This window comes from Myotis nattereri (assembly GCF_964212035.1).
Source record: "Myotis nattereri genome assembly, chromosome: 2".
In the NCBI taxonomy this organism is placed as follows: domain Eukaryota; kingdom Metazoa; phylum Chordata; class Mammalia; order Chiroptera; family Vespertilionidae; genus Myotis; species Myotis nattereri.
Window position 1 is genome coordinate 125,035,780 of NC_138076.1, and position 20,894 is coordinate 125,056,673.

At 47.7% G+C, this 20,894-nt stretch overlaps 1 protein-coding gene across 1 annotated transcript in view; it reads right to left on the minus strand.

The window, feature by feature from the left end:
- Positions 1-20,894, minus strand: part of CRACR2A (calcium release activated channel regulator 2A) — a gene marked incomplete at its 5' end in the record, with an annotated part of 82,720 nt that overhangs the window by 29,634 nt on the left and 32,192 nt on the right. The window contains 5 exons of the mRNA XM_081082362.1: positions 76-121; positions 3,635-3,706; positions 10,868-11,055; positions 13,450-13,545; positions 17,158-17,248. Of these exons, the coding sequence (XP_080938488.1) occupies positions 76-121; positions 3,635-3,706; positions 10,868-11,055; positions 13,450-13,545; positions 17,158-17,248 (493 nt within the window). The remainder of the gene's footprint in view (positions 1-75; positions 122-3,634; positions 3,707-10,867; positions 11,056-13,449; positions 13,546-17,157; positions 17,249-20,894) is intronic.

The following is a 20,894-nucleotide window of genomic DNA, read 5'->3' on the forward strand; positions in this document are numbered from 1 at the left end:
TCCCGGCTCAGGCGCTGGCTGCCACCGGACCACAGACCTTGTCTTTCCCCAGAGGAGGGGGCACCGGGCACTTACCTGAAAGCATATGTCCCTTTCATCCCGGAGGTGCTTGTTCCTTTCCCTGCGGTGGAAAAGGAAAATCTATTCAAACATGGAGCTTGTGGTCCACGGAGCCGATAGCAGCAGTCGCCAGCGGGTGGTACAGAGGAAGGCGTGCTGTGGAAGGCCCGCCCCTTTCCTTAGGGGTTGTGGTTAATGGCAGAGGATAGTCTGTGTAAATCAGCTCAGAGGAAGGGGATAGGCAGAATGGCCTCCTGGCACCCATGCCCTTCAGATCATGCACGGGTCTATGCCATCACCAGGGAGCCTCCCCCAGAGGGTGCCCAGGAGTCACTCTGGGCCTGTGAGTTGCTCTGGGGCCTTGTGCCCTCTGTGAACCATTCATTCGTGCCCACATCCTCCCAACAAGAGTCTCCTGGACACCCACTATGTGCCAGGCACCGTTCTGCCTATGAAGGTTATACCACTGAACAAAACAAGAAGTTCCTGCCCTCAGAGAATTTGTATTTTAGTGCAGGCATAACTGCTGCTGAGAAAAAGCAGGAGAGAGGAGCACTGTGGGTATTTGTGGCAAGAGCCTGGCGTGCAGAGGGGACTGCTGGGGCACAGCCTGGGCTGGGGGAGGCCTGCTGTGCATGAGGAACAGAATGAAGGGCAGCAGCGTGCTCAGAGGGAGAGCATTAAGAGACAAGGTCAGAGAAAAGATAGAGGAGGAGGGCGACCTGCCGTTCATGGCCTGTGGGCCATTGTAAGAACTTTGATTTTTCATCCAGTTGAGAGATGGAGCCGTGTGGGTGGGGGTGGAGAGGCAGAGGAGTGTCCTGATCTGACCCAGGTTTTCAAAGGAGCCCTATAGGCGCCGTGCCAAGAACAGACTGCTGGGGACGAGGGTGGGGCCGAGAATTGGTCAATATTTTAATTAACATGGTGGTCATTGGTTCCACTTTCAGTGGTAGAAAAAGCCTGACTAGAGGGTGGGACTATGAGGAAAAGAAATGGAGACAGTGACTATAAGGGCAAACAATTCTTTTGAAAGTTTTGTTGAAAGTGATTAAAGAAATGGAAAGTAGCTAGATGGGGAAGGGAGGATGAGATACTGTATAAGAAATATTATAACACATTTAGATCTCTCCAAAGGGAGGGCACAGCTGTGGTCTGACTATCATCACTGTAACATGGCCATTTACTGGGCACGGACCGTGGGCAGGCATTCCGCTAAGTGAGCTGCACGCGGCAGGCGCCGGTCTGAGACAGGCCGGAGGACAGACCTCAGCTCCCGGGGTTGTTCTGTACCAGCTGTGCATCTGGTGAGCAGCCAGGGCCTGCAGAGTGAGCGGGAGGGACGAGGAAGGTTCTTGTAAACCCTGAGGATGGAAAGGGAGCTTCTCATGCCGGAATGGCCGTCCCTCTGTGCAGGAGTGACGTGAGCGTCCCTGCGTCTGGGTGAGGACTTGGGGAGCCCTGGGAGCCACATCTTTCTCGGGGCTTTGCTGTTGTTTCATGCTTTGTGCAGCCACCACCATGCAGAGGCTTCAGTACTTAAAGAAATGCTAGACGCTTTACATGTGTCCACTTTCATTCCCATCACTCCCTGTTGGGATTGCTACTCACATCTATCATCTGAGTCTCAAAGGAAGCCCAAGAGGTGGGCAGGAGGAGATTAAGACGCCCACGGGTTAAGTCAATTGTCCAAGGGCACACACAGTAATGAGGGGCAGTGCTGGGACTGGAACCAGACGCAGCTGCAAAGGGTGTGTTCCTGAAATTGCTTCCATTTGCTCCATTTCCCTTAGGAGGGCAGTCCCCTCCTCATCCGGTCACATCCCGGCCATTGTCCTGATTTCACCACCACCACCCCTCCACATCCCACTGTTCTCCCCACCCCTCCCCTCTCCCAACTTTCTCTCCTCAACTTCCGTTTCCCCATTGCTCTGGGTCACTAGCTGGTGACTTCAGTGTGGAAGAGAAACCTGCTGGGGGCCTCCCCTCCACAGCTGGGCTCTCACCAGCTGGCAGAGGCTGAGCTGGTAACCATGCTGTAGCTCCAGCCACGTGATTCTGCACAAAGGCTGCTCTCCTTTAAAAAGACCCACAAGCATTTGCAGAATGCTGCCTTGTCACCCCCCTCTGCTCACTCATGTTGAATCTGCCCTTTTCTTTTTTCCAAGTATAATAGAAAGAAGGGGAAAAACACAAAAAGTTGGCCTTGAACATCTTGTTCTCTTCCTTTCACCAACGCCTTCCTAAGAATCAACATCTTCTCTTAAGTGGATGAGAACTTGCCCTTTGGGGCCCATTGGAACCAGGCATTAAGCGCAGTAAATTTGAAGGGCATTCAATTTGAAGCACTTTTCAATCTGGTAGCATCAGGGATGTGAGACACAGTGACCTTACCTTGCTTTCAAACAAAAAAACTAAACAAAAGCTTCATCATTTACCTGACTTCAAAGCATTTGCCCTTTACAAATCAGAACCGAAGTCTTTCTGCTTGGTCACTACTCCCCAGGAGGTGGTTGGTAGGCAGCAGGCACTTAGAAACCTCAGAGGCGGAACTCAAAATGCTACCTTTCCCACACAGGTTTGGTGGGATTTGGTTTGGTTTGGGTTTTGGGCGCATCCCAGGCCAATGAGCTTTGAAGTTACAGTGAGTTTTAGCAGGCGAAGGAGACGCCATTCTTGGTGCTGTTTTGACTCATTTTTAGGCAGACCCTGCAGATTACTGACCATGGCAATAAAGGGAATATCGTCCTAAAGCAAGTCATGAATTTTTTGGTTTCCTAGTCCATGTAAATATAGTTTTATTCTATATTGTAGTCTTAAGTGTGCAAGAGCATGATGTCTAAAAAAGTACAAACCTTAATTAAAAAATACTTTATTGCTAAAAAATGCGACACATCATTTGAGCCTTGTGGAAATATGGCACCAATAGACTTGCCCGATGCACCACGGCCCCAAACACGCAATTTGTAAAAAAAAAAAAAAAAAACCCGCAATATCTACAAAGCACAACAAAGTAAAGGACAATAAGATGAGGTGTGCCTGAACTCATTCAACAAACATGAACAGAAGACGGCAGGATAAAGAGAATCGATCCGAAGTGGATCTCCATTCTGGCTCCACCAGTGAGTAGCTGTGTCACTTTTGGTAGATTATCTCATTTCTCTAATACCAACGTCCTCATCAGCTAACTCCTGTATTAACAACTGCCCTGCCTACTTTCCTAAGTTTTGTTGAAGATGAAAGGGGTCGTATGGCTGGCACAGTGTAGATGCTCAATAAATTCAGGTCCCCTTCTACTTGACAAGGGCCACACAGGGTGCTGTGAGAGATGCGGTGAAGAACGAGGGAGGGCCCGCCCACAGGGGTATAAACTGGAGAGGGAAGTGGGCGTGTGTAGATAGACCAAACATAATGGAGAGGGTGGTACTTGGTGTCTGAACAATACATCAAGGGCAGAGAAATGAGGGCGCTCTCTCAGCGGCTGTTTTCCGGCATGTAGGCTGGGTGGACTCAGCCTGGCCCCCACCTGAGGCATCTGGGATGCGCCCTCAGAACACACACAGCGCTGACCCACCTCAGGAAATCCAGTTGCTTCAGGAGCCCCGACTTCTCCCTCTGTAGACTCTCCGTCACGCGGTACACTTCCCTGAGGAGGAGGCAAACAGCAGAGATGAATGATTGTTCGGGGTGGGGGGAGCTATGGGGTATGAGGCACCCGGGAGCCCTCACACTGGAACAAGCAGGCAGCTGGAACATGCCCCAGCGTGGGCATGGGGACCAAAGGGTTTCAAGGAACATGACCTTCCTTGGAGAGCACGTGCAAGTGTTCACAGCCATGACCTCAGTTAGTCATCACAGACACCCCATTTCACAGACACAGGCTTCGATAACCCTCCCAGCTCACACAGACAACCCAGGGTCCTCATCAAGGCCTCCTGGCCCCAGACATGCTCACTCTGCAGCCATTTGCACGCCACCTCTGAGCATGACTCTGTGATAGAGAACCACTGTTTTCCCAGGCTTCAAATGGTCCTGCCCCCCAGAGTTCAGGGGATTAGAATTAATATTCTTCTCCAGCCCAGTCTTGGAGGGTGAGAGCAGAACTGGTATTCTTTTTCCCTTAGGTGCTGGTTAGGTTTGTTTCCAGGAGCTCTCAAAGAATCATTTTCCTGTTTCACCTCCCAAAGTCTCCAATCTGTTTTCAGATATCTGGGATTTCCACCATTGATCACTCATTTCTTTGACTTAGGATTTCTTATCTCTAGCTGTAAAGAGAGACTTATGCATCAGTTGTAATCAGCTGTTTATATCACAGTGTGAACATGGTGGCCATATAGGGAGTTGTGAGGAGGGAGAGAGAAGCTGAAAGTTGCATGGGTGGCTGGAGGGCAACGTAGTAAGGCAGGGTCCTGTCCAGTTTGCTTGCATTTGTATCCTCCCTGCAGGGCCCTGCACACAGGCAGAGTCAACAAGAAGCAGCAGGAAGGAAGAAAAGAGAGAGGGAAGGAAAGAGTGGGGAGGGGAAAAAGGAAGGCAGGGCTAGAGGGAGGAAGACGGAAGGAAGGAAGGAAGGAAGGAAGGAAGGAAGGAAGGAAGGAAGGAAGGAAGGAAGGAAGGAAGGAAGGAAAGAAGAAAGGAAGGAAGGAAGGAAGGAAGGAAGGAAGGAAAGGAGGGAGGGAGGGAGGGAGGGAGGAAAGGAAGGAAGTGGAGTGAGTTGGGGAGGTACTCAACAACACTCAGGGAAGAAAGGAAAAAAGGCAGAACTGGAGACACTGGGAAATAAACCGTGGTTGACTTCATAACTTCACCTCCATCCTTTCCTCTGTGCTCTGCACCATGGTTTATGGAAAGGACCCAAAGTTCCACGTCTCCAAACCACAGCATGGCATTTAGTGAAGGGAGCATCTTACACCCTGATAACATTGTCAACTTGCATAGGCTGTCAGGGCATCTGGATTGTGCACACTCTGGGCTGGGCAAGAACAGTCACCCTCGGCCACCCATCCATGTCATTGAGCTGGAGAAAACAGAACCAGTTTGCTGGGTCCATAAGACTCTGCCAAGCTCACAATGACCTGGTTCCTGAAGAGGTATCGGTGGTGGCTTTCCCCCCTTTATAGAATAACTATAAAGTCAATTACAACAATAACAGACTGAATTAAATTCTAAGTTCACCTCAGATAATCCTAATTAAGCAACAAAACTTCTCTGGCTCCTGCAGAGCTGCAAATTCCTAACATTTTATTACCAATTATATTTAATTTCAACTTGGGGAAAAAACAACATATTTGCCATTACCCAAACCAGGTTCCCAAACCCCTGTCTAGGATTCTGCTCTGATTAACAATTAGAGCTGCCTCCTGGCTGCCTCTGTGCCCCAGGAGCCAAGCTTGCCTGGACGCTTCGTGCGACCCCACCTGGTCCTGCTTCTCTCCGGGGGCAGAGGAAGCAGACAGCTTACCCCTGCTTTGGAAAACCACTCATTGCAGATCTCAGGTCTGGGTTCTCCTAGGGCAGTGGTTCTTAACCTTCTGGCCCTTTAAATACAGTTCCTCATGTTGTGACCCAACCATAAAATTATTTTTGTTGCTACTTCATAACTATAATGTTGCTACTGTTATGAATTGTAATGTAAATATCTGATATTCAGGATGGTTTTAGGCGACCCCTGTGAAAGGGTCGTTCGACCGCCAAAGAGGTTGCGACCCACAGGTTGAGAACCGCTGTCCTAGGGGGTTTGACTGAGGAACCAATTCCTAAATAAGAAGGTGTTGCAGGTCTTCTCTGGCCTTGTTCTCACAGAACAGACCATTGGAGCTATACCAACACACATATATACACACATATATTATATTACATGTCCATGCAAACATATTTTTCCATTTGTCTAGTAAACATAAATCCAGTTGGATATCCTATCTAATAAAAGACAAAAGGGTAATTAACCATACCTCTGCTATGCTTCCCATTGGCTAATCAGGGCCATATGCATATTAACTGCCAACAAAGATGGCGGCAGGCAGCCATGCAGCTGAAGCGAACATGAGGCTTGCTTGCTCCAGTGAAGGAGGAAGCCAAGGTTCCCCGTCTGCGGCGTCCCGGCTCTGAGCTCCGGAAGCAACAATGTTTCAATTATAGAAGCTAAACAAACCCCAGATACCTGCTTTCAGCCAGCTGTGGCCACGGAGCTGAGAGCGCCAGTGACAGCAACAATGTTTCAATTATAGAAGGTAAATAAATCTCAGAAAAAATAAAAAAAAAAAAGGAGAGGCTGGGAGCTTCAGTCCCGGCCAGCCTGAAAACGGCCCTCAGCCCCTCACCCAGACTGGCCAGGCACCCCAGTGTGAACCCCCAAGCTAAAGGGTGTTTGGCCAGCCTGAAAACAGCCATCAGCCCCTCATCCAGGCTGGCCAGGCACCCGAGTGGGGACCCCCACTCTGAAGGGAGTGTGACCAGCTGCAAATAGCCATCAGCAGCTCACCCAGGCTGGCCAGGCACCCAAGCGGGACCCCCACCCTGTTCCGGGACACCCTTCAGGGCAAACCAGCTGGCCCCCACCTGTACACCAGGCCTCTATCCTATATAGTAAAAGGGTAATATGCAAACTGACCCTAACAGCAGAAAGACTGGGAATGACTGGTCACTATGACACACACTGACCACCAGGGGGCAGATGCTCAATGCAGGAGCTGCCCTCTGGTGGTCAGTGTGCTCCCACATGGGAGAGCTCTGCTCAGTCACAAGCAAGGCTGACAGCTGCCAGTACAGCGGTGGTGGTGGGAGCCTATCCTGCCTCCTCAGCAGCGCTAAGGATGTCTGACTGCAGCTTAGGTCTGCTCCCCGCTGGCAAGTGGACATCCCCTGAGGGCTGTCAGGCTGCCAGAGGGATGTCTGATTGCCATCTTAGGCCCAGTCCCCCAGGGAGCAGGCCTAAGCCAGCAGGTGGTCATCTCCCAAGGAGTCCCAGACTGCGAGAGGGCACAGGCTGGTCTGAGGGGCCCATCCCCCACCTAGTGCACAAATTTTTGTGCACCGGTCCTCTAGTTTATATATATAAAAGCTAATATGCAAATTGTCCCCTCAGGAGTTCTACTGGGAGACTGGGAGTTTGATCACTCGCTATGATGTGCGCTGACCACCAGGGGGCAGCGCAGAAGGAAGGGAGGCCCTGGCCAGCAGCCAGAAGACCCGGATCGGCCCTGATTGCCAGCCAGGCCTAGGGATCCTACATGTGAATGAATTTCGTGCACCGGGCCTCTAGTATATAGATAAATAGACATCAGACCCTTGAACAATGTGGGGGTTGGAAGTGCCAATCCTCTGGGCAGTTGGAAATCCATATAAGTTAAGTTGGCCCTCCACTTACACAGATCCCACCAACCAGGGATAGAAAATACAGCTGACTCTTGAACAATGTAGGTTTGAACTGCTCAGACCCATTTATACACATAGAAACATATTCAGATTATTTCGTGTTAACAAAAAGAAAAGCATTTCTGGGTGAAAAAAGGTGCTTGGATGTTTGACTAAATGACCTTGGAAGTCCTCCTAACCTAGACATTCTAAATGTTTACATTGGTAATATGTGAACTAAAAGGGGAAGAACTTGCCTTTTTCACAGGAGTAGTTGGTGAGAGATGTATGGTTGCCATTAGGAAACTGCTGTTGGTTTGTTTTTAGGAGGCAGATGAGATATGGAGCACACTCTGAAATACACTGTCAAGTGAAAAATGTAGGCAAATGCAGAATAATGTGCTACCGTTTTGTCAGTGAAAATTGTGTGTATGCATGCGCACTTGCATATGCATAGAACTCTCTGGAAGGACCCACAAGAAACCATGACTGGCGGCCTCTGTGTGGCTGGAGGCCAGAAGTGATGGCGCAGGGGATAGAGGCAAACCTCTTTTAGTGCATATCCTTTTGTGCCCTTTGAATTTGGTGCTTTGTCATAAACTACCCTAAATAAAAGTTAATTAACAAAATAAACGGAGAGGTGCTTTCAGCTGACCTTCATCTTTATATTATCTTCCCTGCTTGATTGTTCTTTCTTTATCATATTTTAAAATCTAGTTCTCCTTCCTTGAGCATCTTCAGAGAACAGGAAAATCAATTTGCCCATTCAGAACTCTTGCTGATAAATGACTCAGTCTGTTTATCTCTGAATCTTCCCTTTTCCCCTCCCGGCTGTGAAGCAGTGTCAGGCAGCAAGACATCAGAACCAGGCTCTGTCCCATTTTCTGGAACTAACTAGCTGTGCTGCTTTGGGTTGGTCACTATACTTCTCTGAGCCTCAGTTTCATCATTTATAAAATGGGAGATGGAGAGCATTAAGGTCCTATCGGTCCTGGCGGTCTGGGACTCTGTTCTATAGAGGACAAGCGAGGCTCTCCCTGCCTTCTCTCCTGACCTCCCTGGAAGGCCAGGAATGCTCTCCTGGGCTCCAGCACTCTGTCTGGCTGTACAGGACACTGCACGCTTTTCCAAAACAAGCCGGGAACGGGGGAATCATTTATCTCTTCCTCCTATCCCTCCTCCCCTCTTTTTTAATTCCCAACCTCCAGAGACTATCTCTGGCTTGGTTAATTAAGATGAGGCTTCAGGAAGATTTGAATCCTCCTGCTATGATCTGTTACTCCACGCTGTGTGCTCATTTCCATCTGCTATTCTAATTCCTTCGCCTTCAGATGTTTGTTGCTTTTAGAACTTGATTGAATTTTAAAAGCCTGAATCCTTCATTGTTTGCAAAGTTAAATGCCTGTGCCTTGTTGACCTGCTTTCAATGAGGAGGAACTGATTTTGCTCATTTACAATGAAATACACTCTTTTTCCACTGGTCACCCAAGAATTGGTGTGTGTGTGTGTGTGTGTGTTTAATTGCAGATATCTTACTGGGGTAAAACTTTAAATCCAAACACCTCCCTCTCACCCTAGGCCAGTGGTCGGCAAACCGCGGCTCCCGAGCCACATGCGGCTCTTTGGCCCCTTGAGTGTGACTCTTCCACAAAATACCACGTGAGGGCGCGCCCGTACAGTGCAATTGAAACTTCATGGCCCACGCGCAGAAGTCGGTTTTTGGAAAGGAAATAGACGAAACAAGTACAGTGGAGCCTTGACTTAAGAGTGTCCCTACTAACGAGTTTTTTGAGATACCAGCTGTCTCTCCGCCCGATTTTTTGCATTGAGTTGACAGAGTAATTTGAGTTAACGAGCTCCTTAACGAGCTCCTTAACGAGCTCGGTCTCGGAACGAATTAAACTCGTAAGTCAAGGCCCCACTGTATACAAGACGAGTGTGGATGGGAGAGTTGGAAGGGGTCGACCTCAGTGAACGTACCTCAATCAGATTGAGGATGTTTTTAGCAAAAGCCAGCCTTAGGAGTACCCCAATTAAGTTAATGACAATGTACCTACCTATATAGTTTAAATTTAAAAAATTTGGCTCTCAAAAGAAATTTCAATCGTAGTACTGTTGATTTTTGGCTCTGTTGACTAATGAGTTTGCCAACCACTGCCCTAGGCAATCAATCCCACATGATAGAAGACACCACACGTGAGCCAGACAGCAGGACAATTTGATTTAGGCAGGCGGACCAACATTTTGCCAACAGTCCGAAAGTGAGGGCTTTCACTTTTGAGCAAGGAAAGTGAATATATGTACAACATCAAGCATTGGTAAGTAATACTGCCTTTCCTCTAAAATCAGACTTCTCATTCTACCCAGCACAGGACCAGGCACACAAAAACATTTCGCAGAATGAATGGATGAAGACATGAATGAGTGGATGAACAAACGAGTGAGTGAATGATGGCCAGTCCAATGCCTGAGTAAATATTTTCTAGCTGTCTCATTGTTCCTTGGGAGGGTAACCAAGAGTGTCTAGCATTAAGCTTCTTGGACAGATGCTGAAAACCTCTGAACTTCAATTTCCTCATCTATAAATCAAAGTAGATCATAAGCGTCCCTGCCACATCAGGATGCTGTAAAGGTCACAGGAGATGATGTTAAACTATCGACGCAAGACACATTGAATGCTCAGCACAGTACCTGGCACAGAGTAGTTTTCAATAAATATTTGCTAAATAAGTACATAAATATATAGAGAAATGAATGAATAAATAAAAAAGTGAGATTCCTCTCCCTGGGCCTCAGAGTGCATTTGGTCTCAAAACCTAACACTCCGGAGACAAGATAAATGCGGATATTCTCAGCAACTTCTCCAGCTGAATACACAGACCACACCTGGAATCTTTGCAGGCATGTCTCTGCCTCACAAGCTGAGCCATGTCCTGACACCACAGCATTTCACTAGCAAACTAGGCCCCGAGAGGTGTGGGGCTCCCCAACCAGCCCATGCAGAAGAATACTTGTAGGAAAAAGGGGCAGAGATGGAGTGAAGATTCCAGGGCACCGTCACATGCCCCCTCCATTTACATGTCAATCTCAGAAGTGTTCGGGCTTCACTTTCGTCCCCTTCGGTCCCCAAGGTTTCTAAACTACTACGGTCATGTTTGATCAACCCGCTCACTCAGCATTTTCTCACAGACTGAAATATATTTGTTGGTTGGATAACATATCTTCCTGATCACATAATAAATTTTCCAAGAACAGAGCTGTGTATCCTAGATAATGCTCAGCACAGCATTGGTCTGCTGATAGTTTCAGAAAACTAGTTGAGGTCTTAGGGAGCAAGGGGTCCAATCCCCATTTTACAGGCAAAGGGACAGGGTCTCCAAGAGGGGAGATGGCATGCTCACTGCAGGGAGGGAGCAGGAGAGCAGTGATAGGGGTGCCTAAAGGCCACACTCACATCTCCTTCTCCTGGTGGAGTTTGCAGGCCTCTTGCTGGAGGCTTTCCAGCTGCTGCTGGGCATCCTGCAATTCCCGGGAGGTGCGCTCCAGCTCCCGGGCCAGCTCCTGGTTGGTGAGTTTCAGCTTGGTATTCTCCACTTTGGTTTCATGCTTGTCATTATGCAGGGCTGTGCACTGGCCCTCCAGCTGGAAAGGAATGGGGGACAGAGAGGAATGGCGGGCAAGCACCATCATCAGGCTGGCCTGCCCCAGCCTCATCTAGCAGGAACCATCACTGTACCCCGCACTGTCCTCAAACTTTGTCCTGTTCCTTCATTCACACATATACACTTCAGGAAGCAGGAGGAGCTTCCAGAACAATCTCAGCTCTCCCTTGTTTCCATAGGGCTACGAGAAAAGGAAATTCCACATCCATCTTTGACTCTTTTTTTTTTTTTAAATCTTTTTTTTCTTTATTGGTTAAGGTATTACATATGTGTCCTCATTTCCCCATTAACCCCCAACTCCCCCCTCCCCCTCACACACACACACTCATGCTCTCATCCCCCTGTTGTCTGTGTCCATTGGTTGGGCTTATATGCATGCATACAAGTCCTTTGGTTGATCTCTCCCCCTTACCCCCACCCTCCCCTACTTTCCCTCTGAGGTTTGTCAGTCTGATCGCTGCTTCTCTGTCTCTGGATCTGTCCCTGTTCATCAGTCTATGTTGTTCATTATATTCCACAAATGAGTGAGATCATGTGGTGTTTATCTTTCTCTGACTGGCTTATTCCACTTCGCATAATGCTCTCCAGTTCCATCCATGCTGTTGCAAATGGCAAGAAAGAATTCCTTCTTTTTTACCGCAGCGTAGTATCCCACTGTGTAGATGTACCACAGCTTTCTAATCCACTCATCTGCTGATGGGCACTTAGGCTGTTTCCAGATCTTAGCTGTGGTGAATTGTGCTGCTATGAACATAGGGGTGCATATATCCTTTCTGGCTGGTGTTTCTGGCTTCTTGGGATATTCGACTCTTACCTCAGTGATAATTACCATCATCCCATCAATGGACTTAAGCGCTAAAGTAAATCCTTCTTGTTGTCCGTTAAGCCGTTTCTTCTCCTTGGCCGTCAACGGAATGGAGGACACTAAGTAAGGGGCTCTCATGAAACATCCCTCCCGATCGTGAACACTGAGACAAACCTATCACCTTCCCTTCTCTCAGCTGCGTCAGGCCCGTTCCTTTCATCCACAGAAGCTTTGAATGGTAGCCAGAAACACTGAAAATGCCTAGGAAATGGCTCCAACAGGTCAAACCAAACATGTTCCTAAAGCAACTCAAAACCTGCCTTTGAATGGCTTCAGCTTTTCTTGGCTAGTGGTCATGCCTTGCAGAGCTTCCAACCCTCTCAGCAGAGGAAGCACCAAACCAAGGCGAACTGTTTATAAAAATTTAGTTTAATGAATGTAGCCAGTAAGGGGAGGAGGAAGAAATGGTGAGGGATGTTGTGTGATTCTCAGGAGGCTCCTGTGTAATCAGGTAAGCGTGCAGTAAGTAAATCGAGTGGCAATCATTCCTGTGAGGGATAACTCTAATTGGTAAGGACTTAATGCATAATAGTGAGGAGGAGAAAGAGTAGGAGAAGCAAGTCAAGGTAAGGCTGTGGAAGGGGGAAGGAAAGGCAGCTGCCAGTTCCTGGAGTTGACACCGTCTTACTGCAGAGGAAAGAAACCCAAATCCATAGACGGGGTAGTGGAGTGGAGCAGTCTGCAGCCTTAGCATGGGGTGTCTTCAAACACATTCTAATGCATTGCTAAAAATAGGCCTCTCTATTTAAACTGCAGCAATGTGTCTGGGTCTGTCCAGGGCTGGATTCCTTCCAACACAAGACAAAACAGGAGGATACGTGACACTCTCTCCCCTCCATGAGCCCTGGCTTTGGAGAAGAGGCAGAGCCTGAGGTTTGCCGAGGTAATAAATCTTTCTGGGGTCATTAGCCAGGCGTTCCCAGCCATAGTGGATGGACACAGTGCAGCACCCAGCCTGCCTGCTGGGAGCTCAGGTGCATCAGAGGAGCGTCTGTGTCTGCATCCATCTGCAGGATGATGAAACAGTCATAAAGGAGGTGATGAACCACGTCCAGGGGGAGATGGGGATGGAAAATCTGACCTTTGAAAAGCCTCTTCCTGCTGGAGGCTCCATGGCCATCCTGGCGGGCAGACAATACTGTCTGCAGCCGCCCCCAAAGTAGCAGGGACTGTGTCCCTTGTACCTCAGCACTCCCCTCCTCTCTTATACAGCATGCAGAGGACAAATTAACATTTTGGCATTCGGTGGCTCCTGGGCACAATCATACGGCAATGTCTGCAGATACCTCAAGGGAGAATTCTTAGCACCTTCTCAAAGTTAAACACCTGGCATTGGAGAAGCAAAGGCTTTATCTTGGGATCATCTCTGATTTCAAATGCTCTCTTGTACAACTAAATGATTCTTTTAGATTGAAAAAGAGAGAAGTCCTTAACTGAATGGCAGGGAAAGTGGGCCAGAGCCAGAGAAGAGGATGCAGTGAGGGCCGGGCGTCTGAGGACACAGCATACCCGCTTCTGCTTCTGGGAGAGCTGCTCCAGCTCCTGCTCCTTAGACAGCAGCTTCTGCTCCAGCTCCTGACTGCGGGCCTGAAAGCGCTCTGTGTCCTGCCAGAGAGAGGGACATGTGAGGCCTAAATGCACCTGGATGGAGACATTTTCCCACCTTGAACCTGCTCAACAGCAGGGCCTGCCCATCCTGGTGGACTTTGGGGCCTCCCCATAGCATTCCAGGGCCTTGGTGATCTGCCAGCTGGTTGGTGCGGCCCAGTGAGATACAGAAAGTGCAAGTGCTAGGTGTGGCTTGACTGGCGACGATGTACCCCCCTTCCCCCGTAAAGGCAGTGTCAGTAAGTGGGGGAGTACTGAGCAGGAAGAAGAGAACAGGCCTGACCTCAAATCTCAGGCCGTCTCTTCATCTGTAAATTGGGGGGTGGATTATCCTTCCATGTGGATATTCTGTTTCACGTTGGGCCTGTCATTTGATCCCTTAAATGACCATCACTCTGGAAACACAGGGCATCATTTCTTTTGGGTCTAGGTCCTCACTGTTTTCTGACCATGATGGAGATTTTCCCTTCCTCCTGATGTACCTTCCCTCCCGCCCTAGAACTGAGCTTCCCCACTCAGGGATGCAGAGTCCCTGATGATGCAAGAGCAAAAGAGACCTGGTTGTGGGATAAAGAGGAAAGTGTGTAGGTTGTCAGGATGCCTGACACTCTCAACAGAGCCTGGAATGGGGTAAAGGCCCCGAGCTGGACGTCCGGAGACTTGGGTTCCAGGCCTGGCCTTGCCCAGCTAACTTGCTCATTCTTCTAGATCATGGAGCCTTTGTTCATAGAATAGAAACAAAAATACCCATGCCACTTATAGCTTTCCATTTGCCTGAAGGCAGAACAGAGGCGCAAACCATGCAGGAAGAGAAGAAACCACCATAACCTCCATATAACTCACTGTAGGAGCCCCAGTTGCCCGTCCCATGGAACAACGCCTTTCTGAGGAGGACAGCCTTGGAGGCTGCACTGGAGGGCGGCCTGTCCTGCTGGCAGGTTGCATGTGATGGTGCAACAGTCGGGAAACAGGACCGCTCTGGGGCAGAGGCCTTTGGACACCTCCGTTTAGGGCTCAGGTATTTCCTGGGCTCATTGTTTGTAGATGCTACCTGATTCCTCTGCCCATTTTCAGGAAGGTGACTGCAGCTCAGGGACAGCTCTGTGACTGTCCTCATCTCAACCACACGTAATGGCAGAAGCAGATTTGAAGAGACAGTTCCTGCTCCCAACTTCTGTTACAGGAAACCTGTTTCATTTGGCTTGTCTGCTGCTCATGGGGCAGGTACCGGTGGGCAGTGCTGGGAGGGGAGCAGCTTCAGATCCCCATGACGATGCTGCCATCTCTACCAGGGCCTGCAAGTGTCTTACTGCCTCGCCAGCACAGAGCTTTGAGAGTCTAATACAGGGGTGGGCAAACTTTTTGACTCGAGGGCCACAATGGGTTCTTAAACTGGACCTGAGGGCCGGAACAAAAGCATGGATGGAGTGTTTGTGTGAACTAATATAAATTCAAAGTAAACATCATTACATAAAAGGGTACGGTCTTTTTTTTTTTTTAGTTTTATTCATTTCAAATGGGCACGCGGGCCGTAGTTTGCCCACGGCTGGTCTAATACCTGGAGCTGGGTGTGCAAGTGAGTAATATTTCCCTCTTGGTCAAACAAGCTGCTAAACATAGAGCCCCAGAAGGTCCTGCTTTTCCATGCTGTCATCAACTGTAACCCCACTGCGCTCACACTGTGGCCCGGCAAAAGCCTGCATACCCAAGGCTTAGTCGCATGCCATAGCACTTTCTAATAGTTTCCATGCTTATGCAGAAACCATAAATCTAAGCACTGAGTCTGAAAAGTGTTTGCAACTGAGAAGGGAAAATCAGGAGACAGGAGGGGGCAGGTGGGTGAAGCAGAAGCATGGTCAGATCACCTTTGTGATACTAATTTGTCCTTGAATTTTTCCCTCTGACCTCTTCCCACTCCCAATCCCCATGTGTTGGCCCACTTTTGCTTCTGGAAGCATCCCCTTTCTTTAGCCAGGACTTTGGTCTGTTGTCATGGCCCAGGCAGAGGGGCAAATGCCCCAGGGCTCAGCCCCTCTGAGCAGTGGGCCATCTTGGGTAAAGGAAGTGGCTCTCCTACTGCAGGGTAGGGGAAGGCTGCTGTTCTCAGAGGACTATTTCAGGGTCTGCTAGTTGAAGAGAGTTTGAGTTCTGTCTGCCATATACTCACTCCCTATGCTGAAGGTTGGGGGGCAGCCAGAAAGTTTTAAAGCTCTAAAAAGGAACAGGGAGGAGGTCTGGAGAAACTGACAAGTCTCCATAAGGCTCTAGTTAAAGAACATGACTGGCCTTTTCTGGAAGGCATCCAGACTCCTTCTCCATTTCAATGACATCTGTGATAATAAATTAAGATGTGGTTTGGATGATCAAAGCTGCATACAACTAAAAAGTGGTTCAAACCAGACACATTAGCAGGGGAAAAGACATTGTGACAACAATGCTGAGAGGCCAGGGATGATGTGCTGAGAGGCCAGGGATGATGTGGTCTCTGTAGGGTGTCCCCAAAAATTTATATGCTGTCACCTAACCCCCAACGTGATGGTATTAAAAGGTGGGGCCTTTGGGAGGTGACTAGTGCTCTTATAAAAGAGACCCTGGACAGCTTGCTTGCCCTTCTGCCATGTGAGGAGACAAAGAGTATTTGCAGTCTGTGACCCAGAATAAGGCTCTCACCAGGACCTGAATTCCCTGATCTTGGACTTCTAGCCTCCAGATGGTGAAAAGTAAATGTTTGTTGTTTGTAAGCCAACCCTTTTATGGTATTTTTGTAATAGCAACCCCAACTGACTAAGACAGGAGGTCACTGTTCAAGATCAAAACTCTTCTACTGAGAACCCACCAAGTAGATAATCCAAAAATGGATAACAGAGTTTCCTATAGCTTTGTTTTATGAATATGGATATGCTTAGCTTAGCCTGGAAAAGGTGATGATTTTACCAGTTCTGACCTCCCAAAACAAATAGCAAGGCTTGGTAGGAGGCTAATTGCCAGACTAGGAATAGGAAATGTGAGTTTTAAATTTCCTCCCATGGTATCTGAGAAAGGTAGGATTTCATTTGTCTTGGGTATTAAATTTTCTAGGTGTCTAAGGGAAAAGGGTGGGATGTACAAGCTCCAAGGATGGTCCCCTTATGGAGTGGAGTGAGCTGGTGCATTTGGGTGGGCCTACGATATGGGCCTAGACTAGAGCAAGTGTCAGATTCAGTCTTCAGGCTGCTTAAACTGGTAAGGCATGCACCTTCATCTTTTCATTCATTTATTCATTCACTCGTTCATTTACTCATTGAACCAACAAACAAATGTTGAGTACCTACTACGTCCCAGGCATGGCCAAGGTGCTGAGGATATGTTAGGTATAAAGTTAAAGATCCCTGCTCTCGTGGAGCTTACATGTTAGTGGGAGCAGACAGATCACCATCAGTAACAGTAAACAAGTACATTATATGCTATATTCGAAGGTGACAAATGTCGTGAAATAATTATAAATCAAGCAGAGAAAAAGGGAATCAGTAGTGCCATGGGTGAGGCATTGCAATCTTAACTTGGGGGAGGTAGTCAGAGTAGGCGAGATCAACCTGGCCCGCAGAACCAAGCCCCGGAAGTGACTTTTACCTTCAAGAGAAACCGCTCCTTCTCACTTTTGATTTGCTGCTCCATCTCCTCATAGAGATGCTGGATTTCTTCATCATAAGCAGCAATTTTCCTGCAAAGATGGCAAAAGGAGAGTCTGATGAGGCTGACACTGAAATTCTTTTATCCCACAGAAGCAAGTCCTAGAGCTTGGGCACCAGAACCCCACTGGATCTGTGGGTGGTGGGGTGACAGGTGGTGGGGTCAGGTCAGTCTGAGCTGCAGGATCAGGTCCTCAGGATCAGCTGACTATAGAGGCCAGCAGGACCCTCTCCTCTTCTTCCTTCAGACCAGCACTCCCGGCCATGCACATGCTCCTCAGCGAAGCTGCCCTGGCTCTATCAGCTTTATTTAACACAATTCCCTGGCCTCTGCTACACTCACCCTGCCTCCTGCTCGCTGACACCCCCGTTTGCAGACTGCATAAAGTTGTGTGGGCTTCTTTCCTGTTCGGCTTCTTGGACTATGTCATTCCCGCGTTGGATGCATTCTCTCTACTGGCTACATCAGCACCATCTGAACTGCACCATCAGAGGGCTCTCCTAGAATTGTGTGCTAAAGTTTGTGGATACATACTTCTCATAAGAGCTCAAAAGATTGCATGATAATGACAACCACCACCACTACACCCCCTGCAAAAGAAGGGGCCACACCTGCCCAGGTGTTCATGCCCTCTAGGCATGGGGCCACAGGCAGACAGTATGAGACTGTGAGGCTGGCAAAGGCTGGAGTTATAATTAGATGTCCTCATCCCCACTCTCATCATCTTCCCCCACTCAGAAGAGCCCCACAGGACATGAAGGAAGCTCATGGGCTCCTACACAGATGAAAACAAAAGAGGCTGTGAGGACAAGGTTTGTAAGTCACCCTGGGGTTGTTCCTCATTTTTTGCCCAGTAATAGATCCTCCTCCAAATGCCCCCAAATTCAAACAGGAAGGATCAGGTATTAGCATTTGAACTGAGACTGGAAGTTATCACACTGCGCACAAACATTCCCAGGGTATTGTGTTTCTATACCTTTTCTCTGACCTGCAGTGACAGGCCCCCTCTCTGCCCCTGCTCTCTGCCCTCTTTCTCTCCTATTAAAGGAACTCCAGGCTCCAGTGAACAGGCTGAGGTCACAGCTCTCAAGGTCTGTTTTGAGCATGTAACACACACACATCCTGCAAGTTTTGGCACTTGTCATCCTAAACTCAAATGATAGCAAGCCCCCTCTACCCTTAATTCAAGTAAGAAGACTTTAATAATTGAGGAAACAGTCCTAGTCTCAGTTCTAAGAGGTTCTGGGGAGATTCTGAAGAAAACATCAAGGATGGGTATGTATTTATTCCCCTGAGCCTTTCATCGTTTTAACCCCTACCTCCCTATGTCCACTTGGGACTCTAATCCAGTGTCAGCTGTCCCAGCTGCCTATGATTGCACCATAGCCCACTCACTGCCCCTTCCTCTCTTGATACCTGTCACTTGCACAGACTGAGCAATGACTAAGGAGCCATTTTGATTGGCATCCTTTAAATTCTACAGAAACCACAAAACAGACGCAGAAAAAAGAACAGGTGTGAATCTCCATGGTCAAGGTCACTCATTAGAGCACCAGCCTTTGAGTTCCCTTTCTTAGCTGTATATCCAAGACCAGAAACCTGACTTTGAGTGAGTACAGGAATGGTCCCAAGATGTGCTCAGTAAAAGGTGACAGCTCTCCAAGACTTCCATGAGCTGCAGCCCTGTGTTTATCATTGTGTTTGACATCCTGGTGCAACAAATACCTTTTCTGCTAAGAGTAAGAAATCTGTTCTTGGTAAATGACAGGTGTTTTGGATGGTTACTTTTGTTCTTAGCTAACCCATGACAATACAAGAAAATCTTACAGAGAAATAAGGAACAAGAACACCTGCTGTTAAATGGGAACATTTCAGGAACAGAAATGAATACAGTTCGAAAGAACTTTCAAAAAAAATGGTCTTCTCTTGGTCCCAGGAATTATCTTCCTGTACGTGAAGAAATTCAGATGCTAGATGGCAAATGGTGTCAAGGAAAACTTTAGACAGCAATTTCAACTATATAAATACTGGAGAACTAATAAAGTGAGATGAGAAGAATTAAAAAAAATAATTTGGCTCTGTGAAAGTAATACTAATTACAGTCATTCATATAGACTGTTTACCAGTTATGCCTAGAAACCATGCAAGGCATTAATTGTGTACTATCATTAAATGTGTTACATTAACTTTGCTCTAAGTTTTATTTGATTAAATTAATAAACTCTGTGCTTGTTTTTTGTGCTCACATGTCAGTTTGCTAGTCATGAAGTAATTTTGCAAACTGCTAAAAAAAACAATTGGAGGGAAGGCAAATGTCACCTCTGAAAGGTATGTACTCCCATCCCTCACTCACACAGGCTGAGTTCACTACAAAGAAGCGTTGGGAGTCCAGGTGGGCATCCGTGATCCTGGGCCCAACCAGACTGATACATGGAACCAGGCCTTTGGAAATGTGTTGGCTTGGCTGGCCTCCTGGGAGACTGCTCAGGCCTGAATGACTTTTGAGGATGCGCCCTGACTCATGACCAGCCTGGATCAGACACACGAGAAGCCAGATCAGGAGTCAGAGCCCCAGGGGCCCATCCCAGAGCCAGCTCACTTCCTCCATGTGACCTTGGACAAGTGACTTTAGATCCCAGGATAGCACCTGCCCTGCATTTCTCCCAGCACTGTCATGATGAATGTCAAACAAGAGAGCAGGTGTGGAAAGCATTTGGTACTACAAAGTCCTAAATAAATGTAGGGATTATTTATTATGGTAATTATTATCAGGGGCTATGGAGGGCAAGGACTGGCATTCCTCCAAGGGGAGGAGGGCCTTAGTTTCAAGGGTAAAAGGGTTGTTGGGATTGTAAGGGTCAGAGGCAATCAGGAAGATGAAGAATACAAAGCTAGGCAATAAAAATCGCTGTCAGACCAATCCATTAGAGACAAGGTTGTGTGAAAGTAGGAGCTGCAGAGCCAAAGCCTGCATCTGCAGGGAGCTGTGAGAGCAATAATAGCGAGAGACACTGAAAAGATCTATGCGCACAGTGTGTGTTGTTTCAGATGGGCACACCTTATTTTTCCATCCAAAGGAAAAAGGTAACCAATTCTGTTTGCTTATTATATTCATTTTTGTTCCCACGATTTCTAAAACTACTCTTATTGCTTGATGCATACAAGCATAGACTTTGAAATCTTCCCTGTGAGCCAATAGGTTTCCTCATCTATTCCAACCCTCACTGACCTCCTTTTCTGAACTCTTAGGACACCATACGTCTTTATTTGACATTTAATTTTTAAGTCCTGAAGAACTGTTTCATATGGGTTAATGCTGTTTTAATTCGGTTATAAACAATCAGACGTTTATAACCGGCCCACAGGCCCTGTGCTCAAAATGTTAATGTTTAAGACTTTGGGCACCAAACTCAGAAACCCGTGGACTATCTTGATTGAGGGAACACTAAATTCCAGGGGAAATAAAGAATTTCAGGGTTGGGAAGTTTGTCTGATCCAACCACCTATTTTTCCAGTGTTAAAATTCTTACCACAATATCCTCACCAAGTATTTAACCAAACTATATTAGAACAGCTCCAGTGATAGGGGACTTGCTAGATCTCTAAGCAACTCTTTCATCTTTGGAATATTCTGGCTCATAGAAATGTGTCTTCCTATGATTATAAACATCCTATCC